This window comes from Kwoniella shivajii, chromosome 8 (genome assembly GCF_035658355.1).
Source record: "Kwoniella shivajii chromosome 8, complete sequence".
NCBI classification, from domain to species: Eukaryota; Fungi; Basidiomycota; class Tremellomycetes; order Tremellales; family Cryptococcaceae; genus Kwoniella; species Kwoniella shivajii.
In genome coordinates, this window is record NC_085915.1 from 1,083,331 (window position 1) to 1,107,307 (window position 23,977).

At 45.2% G+C, this 23,977-nt stretch overlaps 7 protein-coding genes across 7 annotated transcripts; 3 read left to right on the forward strand and 4 right to left on the reverse strand.

Annotated features, from left to right (window-relative positions):
- Window positions 1-445: 445 nt before the first annotated feature.
- IL334_006145 (uncharacterized protein) lies at window positions 446-714 on the reverse strand (the record flags this gene model as incomplete). Its single annotated transcript, XM_062937849.1, has 2 exons — window positions 446-579; window positions 636-714. 2 exons carry the CDS (start codon window positions 712-714, stop codon window positions 446-448), a joined length of 213 nt encoding a protein of 70 aa, XP_062793900.1.
- Window positions 715-1,598: 884 nt separating this feature from the next.
- IL334_006146 (peptidyl-prolyl cis-trans isomerase D) lies at window positions 1,599-3,365 on the reverse strand (the record flags this gene model as incomplete). Its single annotated transcript, XM_062937850.1, has 7 exons — window positions 1,599-1,917; window positions 1,977-2,102; window positions 2,169-2,257; window positions 2,314-2,536; window positions 2,586-2,686; window positions 2,766-2,936; window positions 3,273-3,365. The coding sequence occupies 7 exons, from the start codon at window positions 3,363-3,365 to the stop codon at window positions 1,599-1,601; spliced, it is 1,122 nt and encodes a 373-aa protein (XP_062793901.1).
- Window positions 3,366-3,674: 309 nt separating this feature from the next.
- Window positions 3,675-4,412, reverse strand: IL334_006147 (uncharacterized protein; the record flags this gene model as incomplete). The annotated part of the gene is made up of 6 exons (XM_062937851.1): window positions 3,675-3,729; window positions 3,798-3,841; window positions 3,915-3,975; window positions 4,044-4,072; window positions 4,156-4,262; window positions 4,322-4,412. The coding sequence occupies 6 exons, from the start codon at window positions 4,410-4,412 to the stop codon at window positions 3,675-3,677; spliced, it is 387 nt and encodes a 128-aa protein (XP_062793902.1).
- Window positions 4,413-4,891: 479 nt separating this feature from the next.
- Window positions 4,892-7,062, reverse strand: IL334_006148 (nucleolar protein 58; the record flags this gene model as incomplete). The annotated part of the gene is made up of 7 exons (XM_062937852.1): window positions 4,892-5,047; window positions 5,108-5,656; window positions 5,725-6,119; window positions 6,173-6,254; window positions 6,306-6,574; window positions 6,638-6,840; window positions 6,944-7,062. 7 exons carry the CDS (start codon window positions 7,060-7,062, stop codon window positions 4,892-4,894), a joined length of 1,773 nt encoding a protein of 590 aa, XP_062793903.1.
- Window positions 7,063-7,705: 643 nt separating this feature from the next.
- On the forward strand, window positions 7,706-16,205 carry IL334_006149 (uncharacterized protein; the record flags this gene model as incomplete). Its single annotated transcript, XM_062937853.1, has 28 exons — window positions 7,706-7,865; window positions 8,003-8,164; window positions 8,303-8,412; window positions 8,745-8,917; window positions 8,973-9,046; window positions 9,099-9,162; window positions 9,221-9,516; window positions 9,575-9,964; window positions 10,013-10,401; window positions 10,451-10,654; window positions 10,710-11,324; window positions 11,378-11,701; window positions 11,759-11,939; window positions 11,998-12,292; window positions 12,361-13,455; window positions 13,519-13,870; window positions 13,932-14,245; window positions 14,313-14,437; window positions 14,494-14,660; window positions 14,718-14,922; window positions 14,991-15,063; window positions 15,123-15,276; window positions 15,341-15,439; window positions 15,494-15,549; window positions 15,611-15,793; window positions 15,855-15,892; window positions 15,961-16,040; window positions 16,107-16,205. The coding sequence occupies 28 exons, from the start codon at window positions 7,706-7,708 to the stop codon at window positions 16,203-16,205; spliced, it is 6,477 nt and encodes a 2,158-aa protein (XP_062793904.1).
- A 1,371-nt stretch (window positions 16,206-17,576) lies between these two features.
- IL334_006150 (uncharacterized protein) lies at window positions 17,577-18,621 on the forward strand (the record flags this gene model as incomplete). The annotated part of the gene is made up of 2 exons (XM_062937854.1): window positions 17,577-18,395; window positions 18,616-18,621. 2 exons carry the CDS (start codon window positions 17,577-17,579, stop codon window positions 18,619-18,621), a joined length of 825 nt encoding a protein of 274 aa, XP_062793905.1.
- Window positions 18,622-21,534: 2,913 nt separating this feature from the next.
- On the forward strand, window positions 21,535-23,841 carry IL334_006151 (uncharacterized protein; the record flags this gene model as incomplete). Its single annotated transcript, XM_062937855.1, has 8 exons — window positions 21,535-21,621; window positions 21,682-21,709; window positions 21,767-21,902; window positions 21,955-22,028; window positions 22,161-22,928; window positions 23,017-23,336; window positions 23,429-23,485; window positions 23,566-23,841. The coding sequence occupies 8 exons, from the start codon at window positions 21,535-21,537 to the stop codon at window positions 23,839-23,841; spliced, it is 1,746 nt and encodes a 581-aa protein (XP_062793906.1).
- Between the last annotated feature and the right edge of the window lie 136 nt (window positions 23,842-23,977).

The following is a 23,977-nucleotide window of genomic DNA, read 5'->3' on the forward strand; positions in this document are numbered from 1 at the left end:
GAGCCGTAGTCATGAGGTCTAATGACCGTCATGACACTCTGGCTTACCCCAGGCAGGGACGGCGCGACCGCGCGCCTGAACGGCGCCTCACGCCTGAACGGCGCCTCACGCCTAAGAGGCAAGCCTATCTGAACCGAAAACCGGACTCAGCTTATGTAAGGTGCAAGATTACATAAGGGACCCAAGCTGTATAGGCAGTGGGGAAATCTGCCACAGTACCGCGACTGGGTTGGTTTTACGACGGCCAACGTGAGTGCAAAAGTCTGCACTAACTGGGACTCGAACCCGGGACCGGTGGAAATTCCTATACTGTCACAATGGCTTGGCGTAATCGGTCGCTATAACCACTGAACCACAAAAGGGAACAATAGGAATTTCCGATAGGGACGGAATTCCTCCGATTATATAGGCTTGCAAGAGACATCCTGAGCCATAGTCATGAGGTCTAATGACCGTCATGACAAGCATCTCTGACCATTTTGAGCGTATTCTTTAGATTCAAGACCTTCTCATCGTCCGGTTGGCCTTCTTCAGCCATGAAGTGGTCGAGGGCAATATCACCAAAGGTCTTGTTTCGTGCTGAATCAATCACAACACAGTGAGAAAGAATAGAGTAAAGAACAAGAATCACATACCTTCATCAGATAATTCATCATACTCCTGCGCTATCAACGCCTCTAGCTCACTCACACTCATCTTGTCTTCCCCAGCCATCGTGATAGCACCGAATTGAAGCTGTTTCTCTTGAATTATGGATATATGAGTGATACATGTGCATAATATGACTCTATTGACTCTATTGATGAACTTAACAGAATGCAAAGTGAAGTTGTTTGAGACGCGAAGTCACGTCGGCGTTATTGGTCAATAACGCCGATGTGGCACACAAATTTCCGGATGGAACTCTCATCCGGGACACGAAAACAAGACGTGTAAAAGTAGATTGATGCATCCGGACAAATCCGGCGTCATCCTTCGTAATAACCGGACATCCAACCAAATCCGGTTTAAAATTCCGGATGCATCTCTCAATCCGGGAGAGCATTTTGTGCATCCGGACACGCATCCGGGCGACCCCGGATGCAATCCGGATATCCGGGGTGCTATGCTTTGATGGATACAGATCCGAAAAGAGATCTGAACTCTCGATGTCGCAAGGTAGCTTGTAAGGAAAAATTTGGGACAAGGGAGGAAATAATATCAATGTATACGAGTTTCGACGGAATGTGTGGCTATCGACAGCGTATCATATCTGGATTGGAGAATAAGTGATGCTCGATGAATGCGGTACACGATGAAGATCAAATTCGACCAAATGGGATGATATTGGAAGAGAGTTATGTCGGAAAGAAGGTGAAATTGGATAATGTCGAATGGGATAAAAAAAAAAACGAACCAGAAAAAAAAAAAAAACGCTGACACAATTCACGCGTCATAGATAGTGGCAGCTTTACATTCTCTGGCGGTGTGGAATCTGGCGGTGAATGCTAGGACCACAGTCGAGATATTATATAAGTCACTAGAAGGTAATATGGGCAACATTCTTAGAGCATGATCACGTTGCTGTTGGCCGAGATATGCATGCTACATATACTTATCTAACCGAACATTTTACTGAAAGCTTTCCTTTCTTTATCTCTTTTCTCCTTCTTTTTATTTTCAGCATCTTTCAGAGCTTTTATTATACCTGCATCTCCAGGTACGCATTCCAGAGCTGCTTTAAGATCTTTCTCTGCTTCCTCCTCCTCTTTCTTTTGTATCTCAGCTAAAGCTCTTCGATATAAAGCTTTACCCTTTTCAGCAGGAGTGAGGTTTTCTATTGCTAACGCTCGAGTGGTGAGGATCATTGCTAAAGTAGCTGCGGGAGGTGTACATTTGAGCGCGGCAAGAGCAGCGTTGGTCAAGAGTGGAATTCGACTGTTGCAGGAATCACGTCAATATAAAGGCAGCTGAGATGATAGGGATTATTCACTCACGCAGTTCGGTATCCCTCAACTTGTTCTTTCGGGGCATCATCAGGCAAAACCGGGTGAACATCAAGATACCTTAGAGCTTTCTGATACTTATCGAGAGCGGTAGCGTATTGACCAGCTTTGAATTCCCTAAAGAAAAGTGGACAGATGGTCAGAGCGTTCTAAAGAAGAACGCATCTTGTTTGCATCACTCACTTAGTTCCAACATCCTTCAGCTTGAGAGCAACACTCAGAGCTTCGTCTGCCTTCTCAGCATCAATGCCCTCTTCATCTTGTGGGTAGTCCTATAGGCAATGTTCAGCTTCTTGTATAACACGCATTGCCATGAATCTGGACGTACCTCCCAGATGTCTTCACCCCCACTTCCCTCTTGAGCCTTCTTCTTCTCATCTTCCTCTTTGTCGAGATCTTCTGATGTCAATACACCAGCAGCAGCGATTTTCACTTCTTCGTGAGGTTTATCGGAGGTTGTAGGAAGAGCTTCGATCCGTCTTACAAGTCCTCGGTTGGAACGGACTTTACCGAAAACGACGTGTTTACCGTCGAGGTGAGGAGTGGGAACGCTGATAGTTTCATCAGCAGGTGGCAGTCAGTGAGAACAGCTAAACTTACGTGGTGATGAAAAACTGTGACCCATTGGTATTCGGCCCTGCATTAGCCATGGAGAGTAGCATTGGTTTCTCGTGTTTCAATGTGAAGTTCTCGTCAGCAAACTAAAGCAGAAAATCAGCAATTGTTTATTTCGCATATTTGTTCTGCACTAGCAGAAAATTATGGAGGCAAGGTACTCACCTTCTCGCCGTATATGGATTCTCCACCAGTCCCATTCCCATTGGTGAAGTCACCACCTTGAAGCATGAAACTCTTTATACATCGGTGAAAAACAGACCCCTCATAAGCAAGTTTTCGACCGGAAGCGTTCGTTTTGTCTCCTAAACAAAGGTGTTTGAAGTTATCGGCGGTCTAAGAAAATTATTGAGTGTAAATAAATCAGCTCTTTTGTGGTCAAACAGAAGGTCACATCGGAGCAAACGAGAGGGTAAAATAGGTCAAAGTAAGCAGAAGCGTCAGGTGATGGGAGGATTGGGATGGCAGCTCAATTGGGCAAAAGATGAGAGCCAAGAAGAAATATATAGGGAGGGGTGAAGGGGTATACAAAGGTCGGATCGCAGGACATAAGCGGACAGCAGGAGGAGACAAGGATAGAGATATAAGGAATGGTACTTGGATGAGGACTGAGAGGATGCAGAAAACCGTTACGACAACTGGAGAGGGATCAGCAAAACTATGACCACTCACCTTTGGCACGACATCGTCAAATAGCTCAAAAGTCAAACGGCCAGCGGGTGCACCTCCGATGGTGATGTCGAAAAACGTGATGGTATTGGACATTGTAATTTTCTTGAAGCTTTACTCTTCAAGCTTATTTTATGGAGCAGAGTCAAGTGGTATACCAATGAAGTAAAAGAGAGAAAAGTTCATAGTAGTGTTGGTTCACATTCCAACATCTCAACTTTCGAGCAATTTCCAGTAAGATTAAGAGTGTGGAGACCCCACCTCACTCTCCTCCACAGTACTCCTCACAACAAAGGTGTTTTTCGAACTTCAGACACGGTAGAACATCTATATATACATGCATGCTCGAGATTTCTAGTAACATGACCCTCAAAGCAATAGTCAACAGGTGCAATACTATAAATATCATAGCTTCGCCTTGGTATATGGCTTGTGATCAACTCCTCCACGATTCGTAACGCTACACAAACAGATCAGCTCTCAAGTCCTGTAATGCCAATGGTTTATATGCAGGCAGGCAATACTTACAAGAACGCCTTGAATGGCTTCTTGAGCGAAAGGAAAGCAGCTCCCTGTGAGAAATCCAACGTCGTATCTCAGTAATTGAAATGAGAATGTCTTGTGAAGATTGATGTAAAGACTTACCTTTGGTATGAATACCACATCTCCGGGTTTAGCTATCAGCTTTTCACCATTTTGTACCATACTGCAGTCGAATTTAGCTTTATGAGTCATAACGAGCGATAGACAAGCTTTCTCGTTCAAGATACTTACTGCCATTCTCCTTCTATGATGTATTTCCACTATTTTCAGTTGCAGAATTAGCGTCTGTTTAACTGAAACTTTTGATACGCCTAATGCAACGGTCCGAATCTCGATGACTCACCTCGTTGACTGGGAAACTGTCACTGTCCAAATCTTCTGCTAATTCATCTTTCACAAATATCCCGCCAGTATAAGGCTGATCACTAACTTTTGCTGAGCCAAGATCACCTGTATACCAATATTCCATGAGCAAGGCTCGACGATAGATAAAGGTACAAATAACTCACAAACCGACGCGCCGGGTTTGACATTTACCAAAGGAAGGGCATTGACGTCATGAAATACCTGCACAAGAGGTTTGGAGCTTGAAGATGCCATTGTCGAAGATGGTGTTCAGCACTGTTATTGAACAAGAAACAAAACTGAATGCATGAGACGGGGGAAAACTGAAATTAAACACCCGCCAAGATAGCAATCAAGATTCCCCTAACCGTCGGCTAATTTATCTAAGACTGGCGGGTAATAGCCGGATCTACATCTCGACTCTTTATGGGATATCTATCTGATCATACACCAACCGTTTGAATCAGCGCACTTTGTCCGACTTCTGAATAGCGGATATAGTGACAGATCAAGACCATGCTCATGATTGTTTGCGTTTGGGTAAACGACATCACCCGCTCTCCACGTCGGAGGTAAATCCAAAGGGTATAATTGCATACACATCCTGATCCATCAGATACGACAGGAAGGGAAGAAATGAACAATAAAAGCAAGAAAACGAGAAGGGTAAAACAATGCTGAATGAAATATGTGCGAAAAGAAATCCCGAAAGATCCAAGAACTCATTTGATCTCTTAAGCAGCTTCTGAATCTCTCTTTTTCTTCTTCTTCTTCTTTTCACCATCTACAACCACGCTCACATCTCCTACTTCTGAATCATCTGCTCTCCTCTTCTTCGATTTTTTCTCGCCATCCCCGTTCTCTTCTGATGCTTTCTTAGCTGCCTTAGCCTATCAATTGGCGTATCAGCACGAAATCCCACCATATGGAAACTACAGTTAAAAACTCACAGCTTTCTTAGCTTCTTTCCTTGCCTTTCTCTCTTCTTTGGTTTCTCCAGCTACCATACTTTCATCTGCATCATCCATGGTAACATCTCCAACAGCTTCTGACTTTCTCTTCTTCTTTTTATCTTTCTTCTCGTCTTGAGATTTCTCTGCTCTTTTCTCCTCTTTGACTTCCAAAACAGCTTCAACAGCTTTTGCGACAGCACCTTCAGGTTGAGTAGGTAACATTCCATTTACACTTCCTAAGGGTAGGTTGTCGGTATTTGAATTGTATGATCCTGTTGCACCAGACATTTCGAATTTAGGTTGTTGTCTACCGTTAACTCCTGAGGTCACTTTCCTTACTGAAACGATACCGGCTTGATGTTCAAGTGCACGTAAACGAGATTCAAGTTTGACTCGATTTGTTATTCCAACTTCGGCTGCAGCTGCGTCCGATCTAGAATCGGCATCTGATAAAGCATCCACTCTGATGGATAACGCTGCTTTGGTAGCTACCATTCGCGCCATCTTACCCTTGAGCTTCTGAGGTGCTTGTCCGATCAGAGATGCCTAAAACACCTTGAACATTAGCATTCTATGTTTATCAATATACAATGTACCAGCTGAGAGTGGCTTACGTGATAGATGAGACCATATTTAGGGGTATCGTGTTTTGTTTTCAATGCTCTGAACAAGGCTTTTTCTGCACCGAGAATTTGGACAGTTGATGCCGGGTGTTTGGCGAGGTTCATCAAACTTCCAGCGTGAGAAATCAACCTTGCACCAACAAGCTCACCCACTAAGGCAGTAAGATTAGGAGCGATGGCTTGCATTCGGTTTCTGAGGTATTCTGAAAGTTGAGTTCGGTATTCTGTGATGGAGATTACTTGATCACATAATGAGTGGATATGAGCCATGTCTGAGTCAGAGATCTCGGTACCCATTGACAATTCTGCAGCAGCTTTGAGAGTGGCTTCGAGGTCTTCAGGAAGGATGAGCTCGAATGAGGTGGAAGAGGCGTTGGTTCGGAAACCTGTAAAGGGAGTCAGTTGGATTCAAGTTGTCAAGGTCAGAATCTCAGCTCACCCATGGCTTTGACAACTCGAGCATAAGCGAGGTTATCGACAATGATCTTGGCCATTTCTGGGAAATGCCATCCATACCATTCCTAGAAAATTCATTAGTTAGAGATGATAGCTGGAAGACGGGTCTTACTCACCTTCACTCTCATAGAGTAAATGTTGATCTCCTTGTCCAAATCATCCAATAAAGCAATAGCTTGAATAACCATAGTGTCAACTTTGTCTGTAGAGAATTTGAGCTTGAATCGAGACAATGAGTGACCAAGACCGAGAGACATGGTGTTAAGGTCTTTTTGGTCTACACCACCAAGCAAAGAGGCGAGTTGTTGTCTGATACCTCGGTAAAGATCTTGTGTGGATGAGTCGGAAAGGACAGGAATGGAAAGGGTTTTGTTGATGGTGGAGGCTAAGATATACCTTGTCAGTATACATGGTACAACCCATGAGACAGCGAACTGAGTAAACTCACCAAGTTTGGGGTCAGAAACAACCAACATCTCTTCCAACTTCTTCTTCTTCTTCTTTTTCTCTCCATCAGCTTCACCAGCACCACCAGCGGCATCTACCAAGAATTTAGAAAGTGAGTCGGTCAATCTACCATCTTGGATGGCGGTGAGATCCTCAACAGCGGAAGCAGTAGATGTGAATCGTTGGATAGCTTGAACTTTGAGGCTGGAGTATGGCAAATTAGGTTAATCATTGCAAACGGAGAGGGAGTACACCATGATATATGTAGATGCACGATGCAATATCGGATATTGAACGTCATACTCACGCTTTGTTTGCTCCTTCTGGGGTCTCAAACTCCTTCCATAAATCTTTTGAGTCTATTTTAGCATCACTACTGAGTTTAAAGACTACGAAACCAATCGAGGTCTCGGTGAGGACGAGCATTTTTCTGGGTTGTAGCGTCGATTAGTTGAGGTGTAATATATTTTCCAAGTTATGCCGATTATTTCTTGCGGAGGCTGCTTTGCAGTGTTCTATGGTTTAAGAATACGTATATCACCTTTCTTGAACGATTCCTAGTGATGTCGTTGAAGATGAGTTGACGATTGATGATATGACAGACCCTTTTGACAAAGTGAATTTATTTCGAAATTGAAGATTCTTGAAATTGCGGAAAGAACTTGAAATTCATATCAGAACTGAAAAATCCCATTATCAATTTTGCAATCCTTTCCCGTTCCTGGGCAATAGGTGATGTGTGATATATATCCACGTCATTCCGACTGTTTTGCTTGCATGGAGATACAGCTCAATGTCCGCTTTTCAGGAGGATTTGCGGTGATGTCCGCCCCCACATTCTATGTTATCCCACATTCCGCGTGTTGTTTCATTTGGTGCGCAAGCGTTGATGGACGATGATGAATGATGAACAATCGTTGAAAGGCATCGGGACATGACATTATATATACCGCTGATACCCCATACAGAAAAAGACGAGCGGCCGTGTTCTTGAAATCGATCCAAATTGGTGGCACAGCTCAAGGAAGAAATTACTCTTGTCATTATTTACAGGGCAAATCTTTGTCTTATGGCGGTGACCTCTGAAACAGACCAAAATCAGACGTCACTGGTATCGACATCTACAAACAATCAATCAGAGCAATATACATTTGGTAATCGTCTCAACAACAGTGACATAAGCATCCAAGCACACCGTCGGCTTCCAAAGTCTAGTCATCGCCCATCGAGTGAGTGTTTGCCCTTCCAACTCATATATATCCACCATCACTTTCAAACTCTGTCTTTCATTTCTTGCTTTTGACACATCTTTTTGATCTTTGTACCTATGTGCTGATCATTCCGTCCATCAAATCTTCAAAAATAGCTGCACTACCTCAATCATATCAACCGACTACTCATCCGTCTTACGGCACACAAGGAGAATTAGAGTCTGGCGCCTTCTCTTACGACGACGTATTCTACGAAGGAGAAGAAGATATCAATCTCGAGGAAGAATTAGCTAAACTCGAAGAAGAGTACTTGTCGAGTGAGTTCATTTCGATTTCTTCTACACAGTGTGTATGTAGAAGAACGATCAAGCTAATTTATCCCTCCTTACCTCCTTACCTCCCTCATCCCTGTTTGCGTCTTTCCTCCGATCATCCCTTTGCCTCGTGACCTCAAGCTGAAGAAGAAGATTGGGATCCGCAAATGGCCGACGCCTGGCCCTCTGCCTCGCCCAACAGGCTTGGAGAAGCATATGTCAAGGATGGACTGACCAAATCGTTGCAAGACGTGAGTGAAAAATACCAAGGTACTCTCGCAATGTTTTGGCTAATTCTTATTATCCTCGTTATTCTTCATATCGTATTCTCAACACGAATTTGATAATGTCTGTGACCTTTGATCCCTCACGCCTCTCAAAACAATCTGTGCCGTTCATCTACCCTGCCACCTCTCGCCGTAAATCAACCCGATCTCATCGTTCTATCTCCCGCCGCTTTTCCATCGGCGATCACCCAAATCCTCATCCACCGCAACCTGATGCTCATTCAACCTTTACCGTGCCTGCTGCAACTACGTCTTCATTTGGCTACTGGCCCTCCTCTCTGCCTCCGGATGATCAGTCCGATGATCCAAGACTATCGTATCTCGGTTTACCGCTCGCTTTGCCGTACGAGGTGGAGACGTTGGCGGAGATGGACGATAAGCTGGAGTTGATTTGCTGCAAGTTGATCGAATGTATAAAAGCCAGGGAATATGGTATGGGATTCAGAGTGTGGAATTCGGCTCTAGGAATGTAAGCTTAGTTGTCAGACAAATCGTCCGTATATAGCTAATGTTGCATGCGACAGCTGGTTAAGTATGGGCTATCCTATGAAGAGAGAGGTGAAAATCAAGTTAATATTCGTCTTCTACGAGATTCTGTGTGAGTAAGCTATGCGCGGAACTTTCATAGTTGTACTGACTTTTCCATTTAGTTCTTCCAGGCGTAGGATCATCTCTCGTCGATGAAGCCAGTACTCAGTTTGTGCATCTGATAGGGTTCGTTTCTTTCGTACAGTCTTCCGTTTTAGCAACAGCTAAAATTTTATATTTACAGCGACCGGGATCTGAGTATATACGATTTCCGGATTCCCTGGAAACCTTTATACGAGTCTTTATACAATGAGCTATTTCCTCATCCAAACAGACTCGCACGTCATTCTGTCAACATGGCGCCTGCTCTCCTCAGCGTGGCGGAAGCGGCTCAAAGGTTCTTTCACCCTGCAGATGTAGACGAAATGCTGGAAGAAATACTGCCCAAACTTGAACCTACTATGGATTCAATATTAGCTACTCAGACATTCTTGGTCCACTTTTTACCAATTTCGCATTGTCAGAAATGGTTACCTGTTGGTAAGTAACCAATTTCACCATTTTATACGTTTGATCACACATTAATTGGAATAAATAGTTTTCCGTTTATGGGGAGGTCTCAATAGCGGTCTGTGGGACGATCAAGCTTCCGATCTAATTGGTCAATTAGCTATCGCCCACGTAAATCCTAGTAAATCCGACCCCTCACTCATCAATAGGATTCCCAGAGGGAGCCATAACACACCAGAGGAGGAAGCGGATAACCCTAGTGTAAGGAAATGTTTACGAAATCACAAGGGCCGATTACTGGAGGTCGCGGGAGAAGTAGAAGAAGATGAGGATGGAGTGACCTATTGGACTAAACCAGACCTCTTACCACCATTGGAGACACTGTCCGATCCAAATTGGGCGGGAATCAGGAAAGACGTCGGTATCTTCACTGATGAAGAATTCGACTTCATAATGACCAAATGTTTGAGATCCCTTAGTGAGTCACAGACTGAATGCACTTGCGATTTCGCTGACATTCTGGCAGATGTACCTCTTGGCGGATCTGTCGCATCTCAACATTCTCAATCCATCACAACAGCTGATGGGCGGGCATCCAAGAAGGTGATAGACGCGAAAAAGCCTCTTGACCGAGTCATGTCCCTTGCGGAGACTATTGTATTTTCGATGTCAGAAGATTCCCCATCGGTTGCTCTGCCTTCTGCCATGGCTACTCCAGGTACTGCAACCCCCATCGGAAACTCAGCCCCCGTTCAACCTGCCATATCACGACTGCAGAACGACATAGACATGAAAAGGACGCCAAGCAGTGATAGTCTCGCCACTGCTGGAAGAAAGGGTGACGCGAATCCAAAATATTTGGCTGGAAGTAAAGCATTGGACCATCTCAGTAAACTATTGACAGCTTGTGAAACTGTAAGTGAAATCATCAGCTATCCACACCATGACTGATGATCGACCTCAGTTCTTCCATCCCTCAAACTCCGGACATTGGTCGGCATATCTCAATGCCTTTCTAGGCCACTTGGCAAGCAATTTTGTGGAACGGTGGAAATCAGAGGAAGAACCTGATTGTCGTACACCTACTGCGTGGAGATTGACACCAGCCATCAAAAGGGAATTCGTTCTTTGTCTACGGCCTTTAGCTCTTAGCTCTATTTTCAACAAGGTGAGGTTGATAAATTGCCGGGAGGCGACGGAGCTAACCTCTCTCATTGACCTAGGACTTGGGCTCTGTCTCTCCTGCCAACTCAGCTTTGAAAAGATTGTCTCTCCTTGAACCCGATCTCATCATGCCTGCCATAATCGAAAGAGCTGTTCCCTCATTACAAGGTCTCGAAGAGACTCAACGAACACCGGCTGTCACCTTCACTCTTGCATCTCTTGCGCAACCTCTTACAGCTCGACGTATATGGCGCTTCGGAGCAATGTACGTTGCCGATATATTCGCACTGTTGCTTCCAGGTATCGATCTCAACGACCCCATGAAAACAGGTCTAACGTGTATGGCTGTATCCAACATGGTCGATTATATACACATGGCCGACATATCCGATATGGAAGAGAGTGACGAGGTAGTCCCAGGTTCCAGAGCAACGAGAAAGGTCGTCAGACCTAGAGTCGAAGACGATCCAAATGATCCTGTTCAACAAGAGATGGAAAACCTGTCTTCCGAGGAAATCAATGGAAGAATCAGGTTCGCGACTGCTGCTTTCAGGGACTGGGTTCCAGAATTTGTTGGCAGAGTATTACTGCTTTTCGCCAATTTGCCAGAGGAAGGTGGTAAATCCGGTCGAGCAGGGGGAAAGACCGAAGCTATCACTCTACAGAACGTTTTGGTGAGATGAGAATCGACACGAAAGCGGTTCAAATAGCTGATAGAGTCTTATAGCATACCTGCGGAGGCGTCTTTGCAGCATTAGACGACAAGCTGTTTGACTCTGTGCTTGATCAGATAGTTGAATACACTACTACGACCTGCAGAGCCAACGCTGTCGATGCCGTCGGTGAGCTCGTGCGAAACCTAGCTTCCTCAAATGCATCAAAGGTTTTCTCGAAACTGTTCCCAATCTGCAAACAAAGAATCACACATGAGCTTAAGACGGGAGCCTCATCTCTCCGAACAACAACCACATCGATCCCTTTGCCGGCTGATGCAGGATTACATTGGTGGCAATCTATCTTGATTGGAATGCTTATTCCAGGCAGACTCAGGGTAAGTCCTTACATGATTACTATGGCACAAATAATCTGACTCAAGCGCCAAAATTAGTTGTCCGATCCGGCAATCAGGAGTTCATTTGTTGAGTTATTGGACATCATGGTTGATTCGACCTTGTCAGAAAGAGGCTGGCAATGGACAGGTAGAATTATCGAGAAAACAATGAGCTCTTTAGTCTCCATTTACTTCAAAGATATGAGAGGATGGAACGATGACGTATATCAGAGTGATGGTGAGCTATAGATCCTTCTTCAAGCATACTGTAAGATTGATGGAGATTCTTGACCCAGACTTCAAACGCAACCATATAATGTACTGGGGGAAACTTCATCGTTCAACCGAAGTCATACCTCGATGGCATGTTCCAACAAAAGACGACATCGAAATGGCCTTCGACATAATCGGCATTGCCGATCGAGCTACACAAAGGCTCAACGACCTTTTAGATATGCCCGCTTACGGAGATAAAGTATGGAGCAACGATTTCTGTAGATCTATCAGTGTTATCGATAAGACCTTACGAGGTTCTTATAACTTGATTGCGGAATTTGACTCTTTGAAAGTCGGTGGCGTGAAAGCACCTTCGTGAGTCCATCCTTTCACCGTTCAGCTTCCGGAAAGCGGCAACTGAATGATGGCAATCCGCTTCGCAGATATCTGCCTCAAGAGGTTCTCACACTTCTCCCACCATACAAATCAGGCCTCATCCTGACAAATCCTGACGATCCACGATACCAACATGTCGCTGCGTTCCGAGCTCGGGTTGGTGAGACACTGCACAGAGCTGCGGCGGCTTTGAAAACGGCAGGCCAATCTGATAACTCGGTAGACACTATCAAGATCCTTGTAACCACTATTGGAACTTATCTAACGGCTTACGGAGTCCGGGCCAAGCAATTCGCCAATGCTCAAAATTCTTATTCCGCAATGGCGTCCACTAAGAAAGTATATGATTCTCAAGCTAAACATCATCGATCAATATTCCTAGGTTGTGCTTCGGTACACCACCAAAATCGACTAACCACTCTGGCGCACTACAGAGTCAGATCAGAGCTTGACGATAAGTTGATTGTCAGCATTTTAGACTTCTGCCTCTCTCCCTTTGTAAGAGTTCGTCGATCAAGTCAAAGCACGCTCGATTCCGTCTCCAAGCTGTATCGAGGCACTTGGACTTTACTCTTCCCTACTCTGTTCGATGCCCTTCAACCTGGTACCGATCCAGATATCATGAAAGGTGCCTTGTACGTTTTACGATACAACCACATGGGTTTACATCGAATAGCAAAAGACTGGAGACAACTTCTCCAACTTACAGAATGTCTTCTCAACGCTCATCACGAAAACAAAGCGTCAGTACAAGCACTGGTGGCTAAAGCAACAGACGAATTGGTGCAACGGATCAAAGAGCCTGTCTCGTTCAACTTGGATGTTCGGACTGAGAAAGTCAACAAAGCAGTAGATGATTTGGCTTCTATCCTCTCATATCGACCTAACTCGACACTCATACAAGAGATCAAACAAGGAGAGATTGATAGATTGCAATATCAAGATCAACAATGGGATATCTTCGTTGACCGAGTATTGGTAATCGCCAATGCCCCTGGCTTGAACTGGAGATACGTCTTATCAGCGAGTCGATTCCTCCAATGTGTTATGAGGAGAGATAAGCCCACCGATCTCAGATTGGCCAGATACTTCATGAGTAACGTGCAGAATCCTCACCCCAGAATAAGAGATTACGGTTATGCGTGAGTCGCACTTAATACTGCGAACAAGGAGACCAACTAACAAAGATTTTCTCGATGATACAGTGGTGTGATCCGGCTTCTATTGCAAATCGCGCTCCGTTCGACATGTGAATCAGATGAGGCCATATATCTCGAAGAGCCCGGAGATGTGACGTCAAGGGAAATTGAACTCACCGATACATCGCCTGCTTTCACGGAGAAATACCTCGCGTCCTTCCGAGAACCATTACCGGAAGATGAAAGTGAAGCTGTCCTGCAAGATCGAATGCAGACAGGCTGGTTAGCTTGGGGAAGAAAATTAGAAGTCTCGAGGCTGAGTAAATGGGATGAACAGATATGGCAATGTGAAGTAGCGAGTAAACCTGGTATGGAGTTGATTTCGAGTATAATGGAAGAATCATATTGGTGGCAAGAAGTAAGTCAGCTTGTCCAGTGATACATTCGAAAATTGCTGATCTGATTTTTCATGTCTTAAGATTGCCGACCACTGGGCACAAGAGAGTGAAAGGAATTACCCGTCCGCCAATCACATCGATTTCATACTTGCCTTCACTCAATTATACGGTCTAAGCATATTCAATTCCATCAGACCGATCATTGATGGTTACCTAACAGAGATGGAGTCAACGAAGGTCTATGATAGGCACAAGACAAGGGCAATGTGGGAGTTCTTAGCTGGTCTTATCAGAGGCTCTGTAGAATGGTCCGGTAAAGATAGAAAAGAATTTTGGGATTGGCTAGAAGGTAAATTGAGCGAACTATTCGGTAATATCAGACACGATACGACCAAGTGAGTTTCGAGTCCTCTCATGCGGTATCGCACACATGTGCAAGATTGCTCATACCGAGGTTCTTAGATGCTGGGATATTTCTATCGAATACATACTGGGTGGTCAGGATCCAAGAAGATACAAACCACTGTTCGACTTTTGCATTCACACAGCATTGAACGCCGATTTCCAAGGAGGATCAGCCTTTGATTGTAAGCCGTCTTGACTCGCTGTGAAACGGATCATAGTGCTGACATAACGCATACAGTATCAAGAAAGGTAAATCTTGCTAGATCGGTCATACGAGGTCTCCAATGGCGATTCAATGCTTGGGCAGACGATTTCGCTGAATTGTATTTCAACTCAATCTCCTGCCCTTACGCGGAAGTAAGAGGTCTTATATCAAACGCTCTTAACGCCCTCGATCAGTTGAAGGTGAGTTGTCACATACTTCATCACAATGGAAAGACACGCTAATAAGAGATTTGACAGTTCTATCCTTCCTATCCGTCCGCTACAGCTTTGACCTCAGCTATTCTTTCGGATCCTGCTGATGAAAAGGATATAATGCGTACCAGGGGTGGTCAATTCATGCCTCAATTACAGAAGATAGTAGAATCACTACCTGAATGGAAGAAAGACAGACCGCACGGTCCCAAAGCAGTACAATCGACTCATGATACGGCCGCTCTGACAAGTGGGTTGACTTCAATATGTTCTGTGCATGAGCATTCAAAGAAAAGGCTGATGTGACTTGTGATATAGCTCTCGGCTGGTTAGCAGTTGAATTTACAGATGTGCATGCTGTTGCAACCTTCCCATACATTATATCAATATTGTAAGTCACTAATCACCTTCTGATGACAATCATGTGAATAAGCTAATAGCTATTGCTAGACCTGATATATTCGAATTACGTGATCTAAACGATAACACAGAACTTCAACGTACAGCTGGTGGATTATTAGCTATGATCACTTCCAGTTCACCAGCAACAACATTGGTGGAACCGTTGATGGGGACTTTACTTTCAATCCTTCAGGACTCAACAGTGAGTTTTGTTCGCCCTACTATCTGCTGGTGGATTGATCACTGATTCTTTCGATTCTACTTAGTCTTGGCGAACCAAGATGCACAGTATGCCTGTGCTGAGTCTGATCTACTTCAGGAATCTTTCTTTGCTATCGGAGACCTGTAAAGCGAAATGTTTGGATGTGAGCTTTCAGCTATATTAAGACTAGGATAAGCGGCTGATAGTAGTAACTTAGATCGTTTCAGCATGTTTGAGAGACCCCAATCAAGAAGTCAGAGAAATGGCGTCATCGTGAGTCAATCTCCAAACTCATTTTATGAGTTCAGAATGATGACGAGCTCTACTATATCAGAACCTTGAGCGGATTCATAAGGTGTTCTCAGCGTTCAATGGTTGTTGTTTTGAAAGATCGATTCACAAGAGAGATCAAAGCCACAGTCTTGCCTAAGCGAAGAGAAGCACCTGGTCAAGTGAACCCTGAATATCAAGCTAAGCTGGTACATCTTCATGGTGCCATTCTTGGTGCTACAGCATTGTGAGTTTCACTAGACACTCAGAATTAAGGAGGGTATAACTGATGGCTAATGTTGATACAGGGTGGAGGCCTTCCCATATACTGTGCCCAAGTTCATCCGTCAGTTCGCATTTGGCTCGTTTCTCGCTACACGATCGAAAATGAACTGATCATCTCTATATCTTTAGCTAAATTACTGGCAGATGTTCTCGCTCCACGGGTATCAGATCCCGCACCTGTATCAACAGCTATAAGAACGTGTGTAGCTGTAAGTCGGCACATTTGTTTTTTTGGATACACATAAGGATGCTGATACATCTGCACGGTTTATTAGTCATTCAAACGTACTCATGAGAAATATCAAGATAAATTCTCCGAAGATGAGATGAGCACAGTGAATTACGCTCAAGCCGGAAATTCTTATTGTGAGTAGACTTTCATCCACTCAGACTCTTGCCTGTGATCTTTGTTGATTCAATGACTTGTAGATGCATAGAAGAAGAAGAAGTCAACCATGGCTCAGAATGATCGTAGATTATCGATAAACGAAAAGGAAGAAGTGATTCGGTCATGAGTGAAAAAGAAAAAGAGGAGTATGGGCAACAGAAGCTATAATTGTTTCCAGGATGTCATTAGCCTAAAGTACATTGTTTATATACCCTTAGCATTGTGTCATGCATTTGTTCTATGTGATATCCGAATGGGACGCACGAAGAACAACATAATCTTACATACGGGACCCAATCTCAATTCATTCTGAATTACTTGGAAAGACCAGAAAATCGCGATTCGCCTAGCTCTGCTACCGAATCAGGGAAAAGGATATCTGAATTGAGCAAGTCAAATGTTCAGACGCAGGTATAGAAGTCCTTCCCAAAACCCATTTCATCCGAAGATTACCCAGAACACTCGTACAAGAACCGCCAAGAAGGAAGATTCTCAGAACACATTATTGTCATTCACGGCTACTGTGTTCTTTTTGATTCGGTCAGCATGGAAGGGATGTCAGATGCAAAAATGCCAAATACTTCTGACACTTCTTATGAAGAGAACTCAGGCCTTGGATCACTGGACACTCCTTTTCTGGGATGATCATTTTGGAGAACCTCTCGATCACTTTAGGTTCTTCTCATCGCTTCATAGTAGGACTGTGCACGGACCGCTTTCTGAATTAACGCACGGACCTCCTCATCATCTACGGCCATAGAACCTCGAAAACGCCCCATCCCGTCTGATCTGGGCAGCGGCAGCTAAGCTACCACTGGATAGCTGCTGAGAATTCGAGTGCAACGATACCAAGAAGAAGGTCGAGGGACGAAAACTACGCTCTCACCATCAATCCGCGTTTTGAGACGGTCAAAAAGGTAGAATTTACAGTGAATTTCGCTGTAAAATCACCCTTTTGACCGTATCTCCATCACTTTCAATCCCCCCACCTCCTAACTCGCACACCTTCCCCAACACCACCAAAGCCACCCCCTCCCTCAAGATTCACCTCCTCAAGACCACCAGCACCCTCGCCATCACCATCACAAGATTTCTCTGGCGGCTGTGCGGGATTTTCGACTTGTTTACTCTCTTTACAAAAGAACAGGAAGTAGAAGATCAATCAACATATTGGAGTGTGTGTTAGTTGAGCGAACATCTACTTTGGACCGCCTCCACTTTATTCTTCACATTTGCCTCCACTTCTACCCCCACCATTTACCGAAGTGCCACGTTATACCGTGGTATTACCCTGGTCTACCTAGGTGTACAGTGGTCTACCAAGGTAACACCGAGGTAAGCGGAGACCGCCGCCTCAATGTTGTCATCAGCACCCCCACCATATCAACTCCCACTCCCTTCCCTATCCACCACGGTACCGACAACCACCGGCAAAAATATCAATCGACCAAGGGCAGAGGACTATATTGAAGATTCACCACCCCCGGCAGCGGGAACGCCGAGGACAGAAAGGAGAACATCTCCAAGATTCAATAACAATCCCTCATCATCGACTGATATTCCCCTCCTTTCCGACGAACCCTCGGCTCTAGTCTGCCCTTTATGCCCATCCAGCAAAGCGGAACTGTTCCAGCATCTAAGGAAAACCCACAGCGGATACCCCTTCCTCCCCTCAGACTTCCCGGAGAACTCAGTTCAAGTATGTGCAGCATGTGGGTCTGTCACCAAACTCGACAGAAAGTCTATGACGGTCCACCTCAAAACATGTAGAGGTGCGACAAAGAAAATGGAGGAACGAAGGGCCGGGGCTGTAATCGACGATGCAAGGGGACGACCAATGTCCAGCTCGGCCCTAAGAGCGTCTAGTAGCGCCCCATCAATGGGACCTCCTCCCACACCTACGAAGCCATCCACACCCTCGCCGCCAAGCCCCTCTAGACCGTCCACTCCCATAACACTTACTACCCCCTCAAGATTATCGACACCCCAGGGAACACCAGCGCTCTCAAGATCACAGCGTGTGCCAACACCTTCAAGAACGTCAAGCACACCTTCAGGATCATCAAGACCTCCTACCCCCTCCATAACCACGACACCCTCTCGCCCTGCTACACCGCTGCTGCCTCCCTCAACTCCTGAAACTGAACCGACTAACAAGCACAGCTTGGCCGAATTGGTACCACTTCCGGGAACCATCAAACACCTACACCCCTCACTCATCAAGCCCTTCATCAAATGTGTGTCTAGACTAGCAGAGAAGTACAACGACAATCCCTCGACGGAAGGTCTTTTCGACATTCTGTCGGTAGTGAAGATTGGTTTAGCACCGGAACTACGGAACGGACACGAAGCGGTGGTGGAAAGGCTGGCCAACTTCCCCTCGGTACCATGGCCAGTCCTGAAGCCCCGCTCTCAAATCACAAGGAGCAACACAGTACGAGCGAAGGAGCTTATAGAAGCTGGGCTCGTGGGAAAGGGAGAAAGAACCTTGAACAGTGAGGCAAAGGTAGCAACGGTAGATGGAGAAGCTCTGGCATCGCTTAGATCAAAACATCCCCAAGGAACAGATAACCCCTTCTCCCTACCCCTACACCCATCGACCCCTCTTCCTACCATCCCTGTCGCCGACGACATCTCCCGGGCCCTAAGGACCTTTAGACCGGATACTGCCCCTGGTCCCTCAGGATGGTCTGTCAAATTGACCACTCTAGCTATTTCCGACATTCACTTCAGCACTTTCCTTTCCACCCTCACTGCCCAGATAACCACCGGGACAGCCCTGGGACAACAGATGCTTTGTGCAGCCCGACTCACCCCGCTTCTCAAACCGGATGGGGGTATTAGACCAATAGCGGTAGGAGAAATCTTCTACAGGCTTTCAATGAAGGCTATATTCACGAGCAATATCGACTCTAAATTCCTATCTCCGAACCAGTTTGGGGTAGGCACAAAGGGAGGAGTAGAACCCATCACACGGGCTGTCCAGTGGGCTCTGGACGGACATCCCGCCTTCCCATATTCCCACCTTGTCTCTCTTGATGCAGTAAACGCATTTAACACGCTCCACCGCCCTGCTCTCCGAAGAGCCTTGAAGAAACATGCGCCCTCCCTCCTTCGCCTGGCCGCCTGGTCATATAACACTCCGACACCGCTTTACCTTCACTCCGACGACACAACTCACACTCTGATCTCAAGCGAGGGGCAGCGACAAGGCGACCCAATGGGTCCACTGTTCTTCTCGATAGGAATCAGGGATGCAGTAGAGGAGCTACAAAGACTACTCGGCCCTCAGTATCTGGTCCTGGCATATCTGGATGACATCTTCATATTAGCACCAGATGACAAAGGTCTACAGATAGCGGTGGAATTCTTTGGGAGGGACTCTACACCACTCAACCTCAATACGAACAAGTGCAAACAATATTGTCTGGAGGACATTAGGACAGGAGGAATAGAGATGCTTGGTACATGTTTGGGCTCAAGATCTACAAGACACGACTTCCTCAAGACCAAAATAGAAGATTTACAGCAAGACTTGCACCGGATACTATCCCTTCCCCGTCAACACGCACTCCTGGTCCTCCGGCAATGCCTCCAGCAAAAACTTCGACATCTCCTTCGCTCACTTCCTTCGACAGACCTGACAGACCTATGGGAGATCCTGAACAACTCGCTGTGGGATACCCTCGACCATTTAAGGGGCATCAAAGCCCCCCCTTCGCTGGCCGACCGAGACAGAGTGCTGCTATCCCTCCCGCCTGATATGGGCGGGCTGGGTATAACATCTCACAAGGAATGTGCCCCTCTAGCTTACGAAGCAGCTACCACCCTGGCCGTTAACACACTACTCCACCTTGTCCCTACCCTGGAAGATGACAAAGTACCAGTAGTATCTCAGCGGGAATTGTGTAAAGATATATTCAAAACCAAACAAACCAATCTATTGGCATCTTTACGCATCCTTCAAAGAACTACAATTGCTGAGTCTTCATCCCAGCTCGGCCGACGATGGCTATCCGCGATCCCTTCCGCTGCTCGATTCATTATCCCGGACTCTGCCATCCAGGCAAACCTCTGCTATCGGACTCTCCTCCCGGGTTACAGTGGGAGATGTAAATGCTGTGCCCTGCAGAATATCCTGGGACATGATGAGTACTGCGCAGGGAGGAAGGACTATGAGGTGTCAAGGCATGAATCGGTGAAACACCACTTGGCGTCAGGTCTCAAATCAGTTCCGACAGCGACCGTGACAGTCGAACCATATATCACCAAACGACTACTCAGGAGAAATGACATTAAAGTAGTTCTCGACGACATCGACAGACCTGTCGCCACAGAAGAATACGACCTGAAGATCATAACGTTGTATGCGCCAACGCACTTGGAGTCCTTACAATCCAACGGAAGAACAAGAATAGAGAAGGATCAGGCGACGAGCGCAGAGCAGGAAGGGAGATATATGGAGGACACAGAATGGAGGGTTAAGAGGTTACTCAAACAACAAGCACGAACCAAGGTAACGGCCCTACCCGGAGAGGGAGAGAGAGCTCCATTTACTCCCCTAGTTCTATCGTCAGGAGGTTATCAGGATGAAGAGATGAAGGGAAAACTAGCGGATTGGAAGAAATGGAAGATGCCAGGTGTGTCTTATTCATGGATGATCGTCTGTATCAGCGTGGCTCTAGCGAAGGCGAGAGGGAAGTCCTTCCTTATGGGGTAGGGGTAGTTAGTAGTACTGTGTACAACACGGACCCTGTAAATATTGTTGATAGCTTCCTATTACGACTAATTCTAATGACATGTATCTAAATCTGGGCAGCTAAGCTGGGTATCGCTCGGTTAGTACCAAGGTGGGGGACCACTTGGGAATCCCGGGTGCTGTAGTTTTTAGTTCTTAGTTATTGTCAATTTGGACGACATTTTTTATCGAAAAGATCAACGAGTTGCACTGGTTTGATATCAGGATAAGATAAGGGGGTTGATAACGGAGGTAAATGAATGTATTGTCCGATCAAACAAACACACACACACACACATACACACAATGCACGGACCATAGTAGTTGTTTTTTAAAGGGATCAATGTTGAAACTCGAAACAAAACCGCTCGGACCTCCACCTGCACGGATCACCTGAACGGAGGTGTTTGTTGTTGACTTTGTTTCATTATACGACATCTCATTTCGGCAACTCTTCATCACTCAAACACAGCGAGTAAACCCTTGACTCACGAGACCGTTGACAGTGTCCTGTTGAATTTGGACCCAGATATGGAACTTTGAACCAGAACATCGCTCAATACGCATTGTCCCTAGAATGGCGTGGACCGACATCCCGCATCCGCATGTTCGAGCGTGGTATTCGTATGCCTTCGCAGCTGAAGTTTTCTCGGCTTGTGGATTGGTGAGTGCTCATATACCTGATCAAAGATGAATACAAAGCCGATAGTGTATAAACTTCCAGGCCATCTTTCTACCGATAACGCTTGAGCGTAAGTGCCTGTCTTTGCTTCCAACCCACGAGTCTCAATTAACCTTCTGTATCACAGAACTCGCTCGTGAGATAGGATATTACGCTCCAGAACTGGTTGAACCATGCGCTATCAACAGTTCCACGGGGGATGCATTGGAGAGAGTATGCAAAGCGAGGATCTTAGGTGTATGGGTTGATACAGCGTCATTCAGGTAAGCCAGCGGTAACTTCACTACACATGCTTAATATGCTGATCCGATACAGTATGTACGTCAAGTCGATAGCTGTAGCTCTACAGGCGATATGTATAATATCAATTGGTCCATTGGCTGATTCACGTGAGTTTGATAGTTCCTTAGTTACGATTATTCCCTTCTCTCGCTCAGCTCTTTCCCTTTAAACTCAGACATTGGGGAAAGGTATGTTAGAAGTCAAGAAATCATTTACTGAAATTCGTACCCACCGTCTAGCGTATTGGCGCAAAAGACTCTTGCTGCTCTTCGCCTATGCCGGGTCAATTTCTGCAATCCTCTTTCTGTTATTCCCATCGACACCTAATGTCGGCTTACCGCTCATAGCTGCATTCCTGTTCATAATTGGAAATACAGCATATGCGACTAGCATAGTGTGCAGTAATGCTTTTCTACCTGCTTTGGCAAGGGAAGACGAAGATGTTATAAATGCACTGGCCGAATCTCACAATACACAACCTGATTCCGAAGAAGCAGAAACGGATGCGGTCAGAAGAGCTAATTCGGTAGAAGAAGGAAGTAACTTACTACCCCAAAGGATCGTTCCTGCTGTTCGAGCCATCTCATCGATTGATTTAGCTGAATCTGATCCAATACCTAAATCACCTATATCACGACCACATGGTTCAAAATCACATTACGAATCACTTCTTTCATTGACGGTATCAAGACTATCTTCAACTGGAACTGCATTAGGTTTTCTCTCTGGAGTATCAGTCCTTGCATTATTGTTGATACCAGTCTTATTGCTGGACGGAAGCACCTTTTCACTTAGATTAGCAATTGGATTAAGTGGGATCTGGTGGGGTATCTTCACAATACCAAGTTGGTTAGGTTTACCTTCTGGGAATAAAGAAGATAGGCGTCAACCGGTTGGAGGTCTGAAAGATGCTTGGAAAAGGATAGGCAATATGGTCAAATTGAATGAGATGGAGAAATTACCGAATTTATACACTTTTCTGGTGGCTTGGATGTTCCTTTCTGATGGTGAGTGAATCCCCAAATAAATATACATGTATACCTCATCGATTTTCGTATTATTAATTATGGCTTGTGAAACCAATCAATTGATTAGGATTCCACACAACAACATACTCAGCGATTTTATTCGCTTCATCCGTATTATCAATGTCAGCATCCAAGATAATTTTGATAGGAATATTAGTTCAATTATCAGCTGTAATATCATCAATATCAATCCCAAAATTACAAATCAGATTTTCAATCAAAGCTGAACAAAATGGTGGAAAACCAATAACCAATTTCAAAGTTTTGTTATATGCTGTTTTAGCAGGTGCTTTAATTCCGATATATACTTGTATCGGATTGATATTGCCTTTTGGTGGATTAAGGACTGAAGGTGAAATGTACGTTTTAGCGATATGGTTTGGACTCGTGAGTAACTGCACCCCCTTGGTCGTCTGTGTGTCAGCACGATGTATCATAATCATGTCAAGTTATCAAGACTGATTGAATTGTGCTTCTAGGTATTCGGTCCGTTTCTGAGTTATTCAAGAGCAGTGTATACAGAACTCATCCCACCTGTATGTCTTTGTTTCCCTCCCATTCTATCTTGATCACATATCGTCTGAAAAACTGAATCTTTATCCCATTTCGTTGACAGGGCCACGAATCGACTTTCTTCTCGTTATTCGCTTTCACAGATAAATCAGCGTCTTTCATCGGTCCAGCAGCTGTAGGTCTCATAGCTGACTTGACCGGTAATCTGAGATATGGCTTTGTGTTCTTGTTGATCATGTTAGTCGTTCCGATACCCGTCTTACTGAGAGTCAGTGTGAGGAAAGGCAATGAACAAGCTAGAATCTGGGCGGAAGATAGACTTAGAGAAGGAAGAGAAGAGGAGCAAGACGAGATCACTGCGTTGCTGGATTCTGAATGATTAGTTCAATTTTGCTATTGAGAGCACAGTCTGTTGATTCACTGGTTCCTGTTGTATGTACATTACGGAAAGGTATTTCTTCTATCTTCGGCCGGATTTGTAATATGAACGACATGCATACAGATGATATCTCATG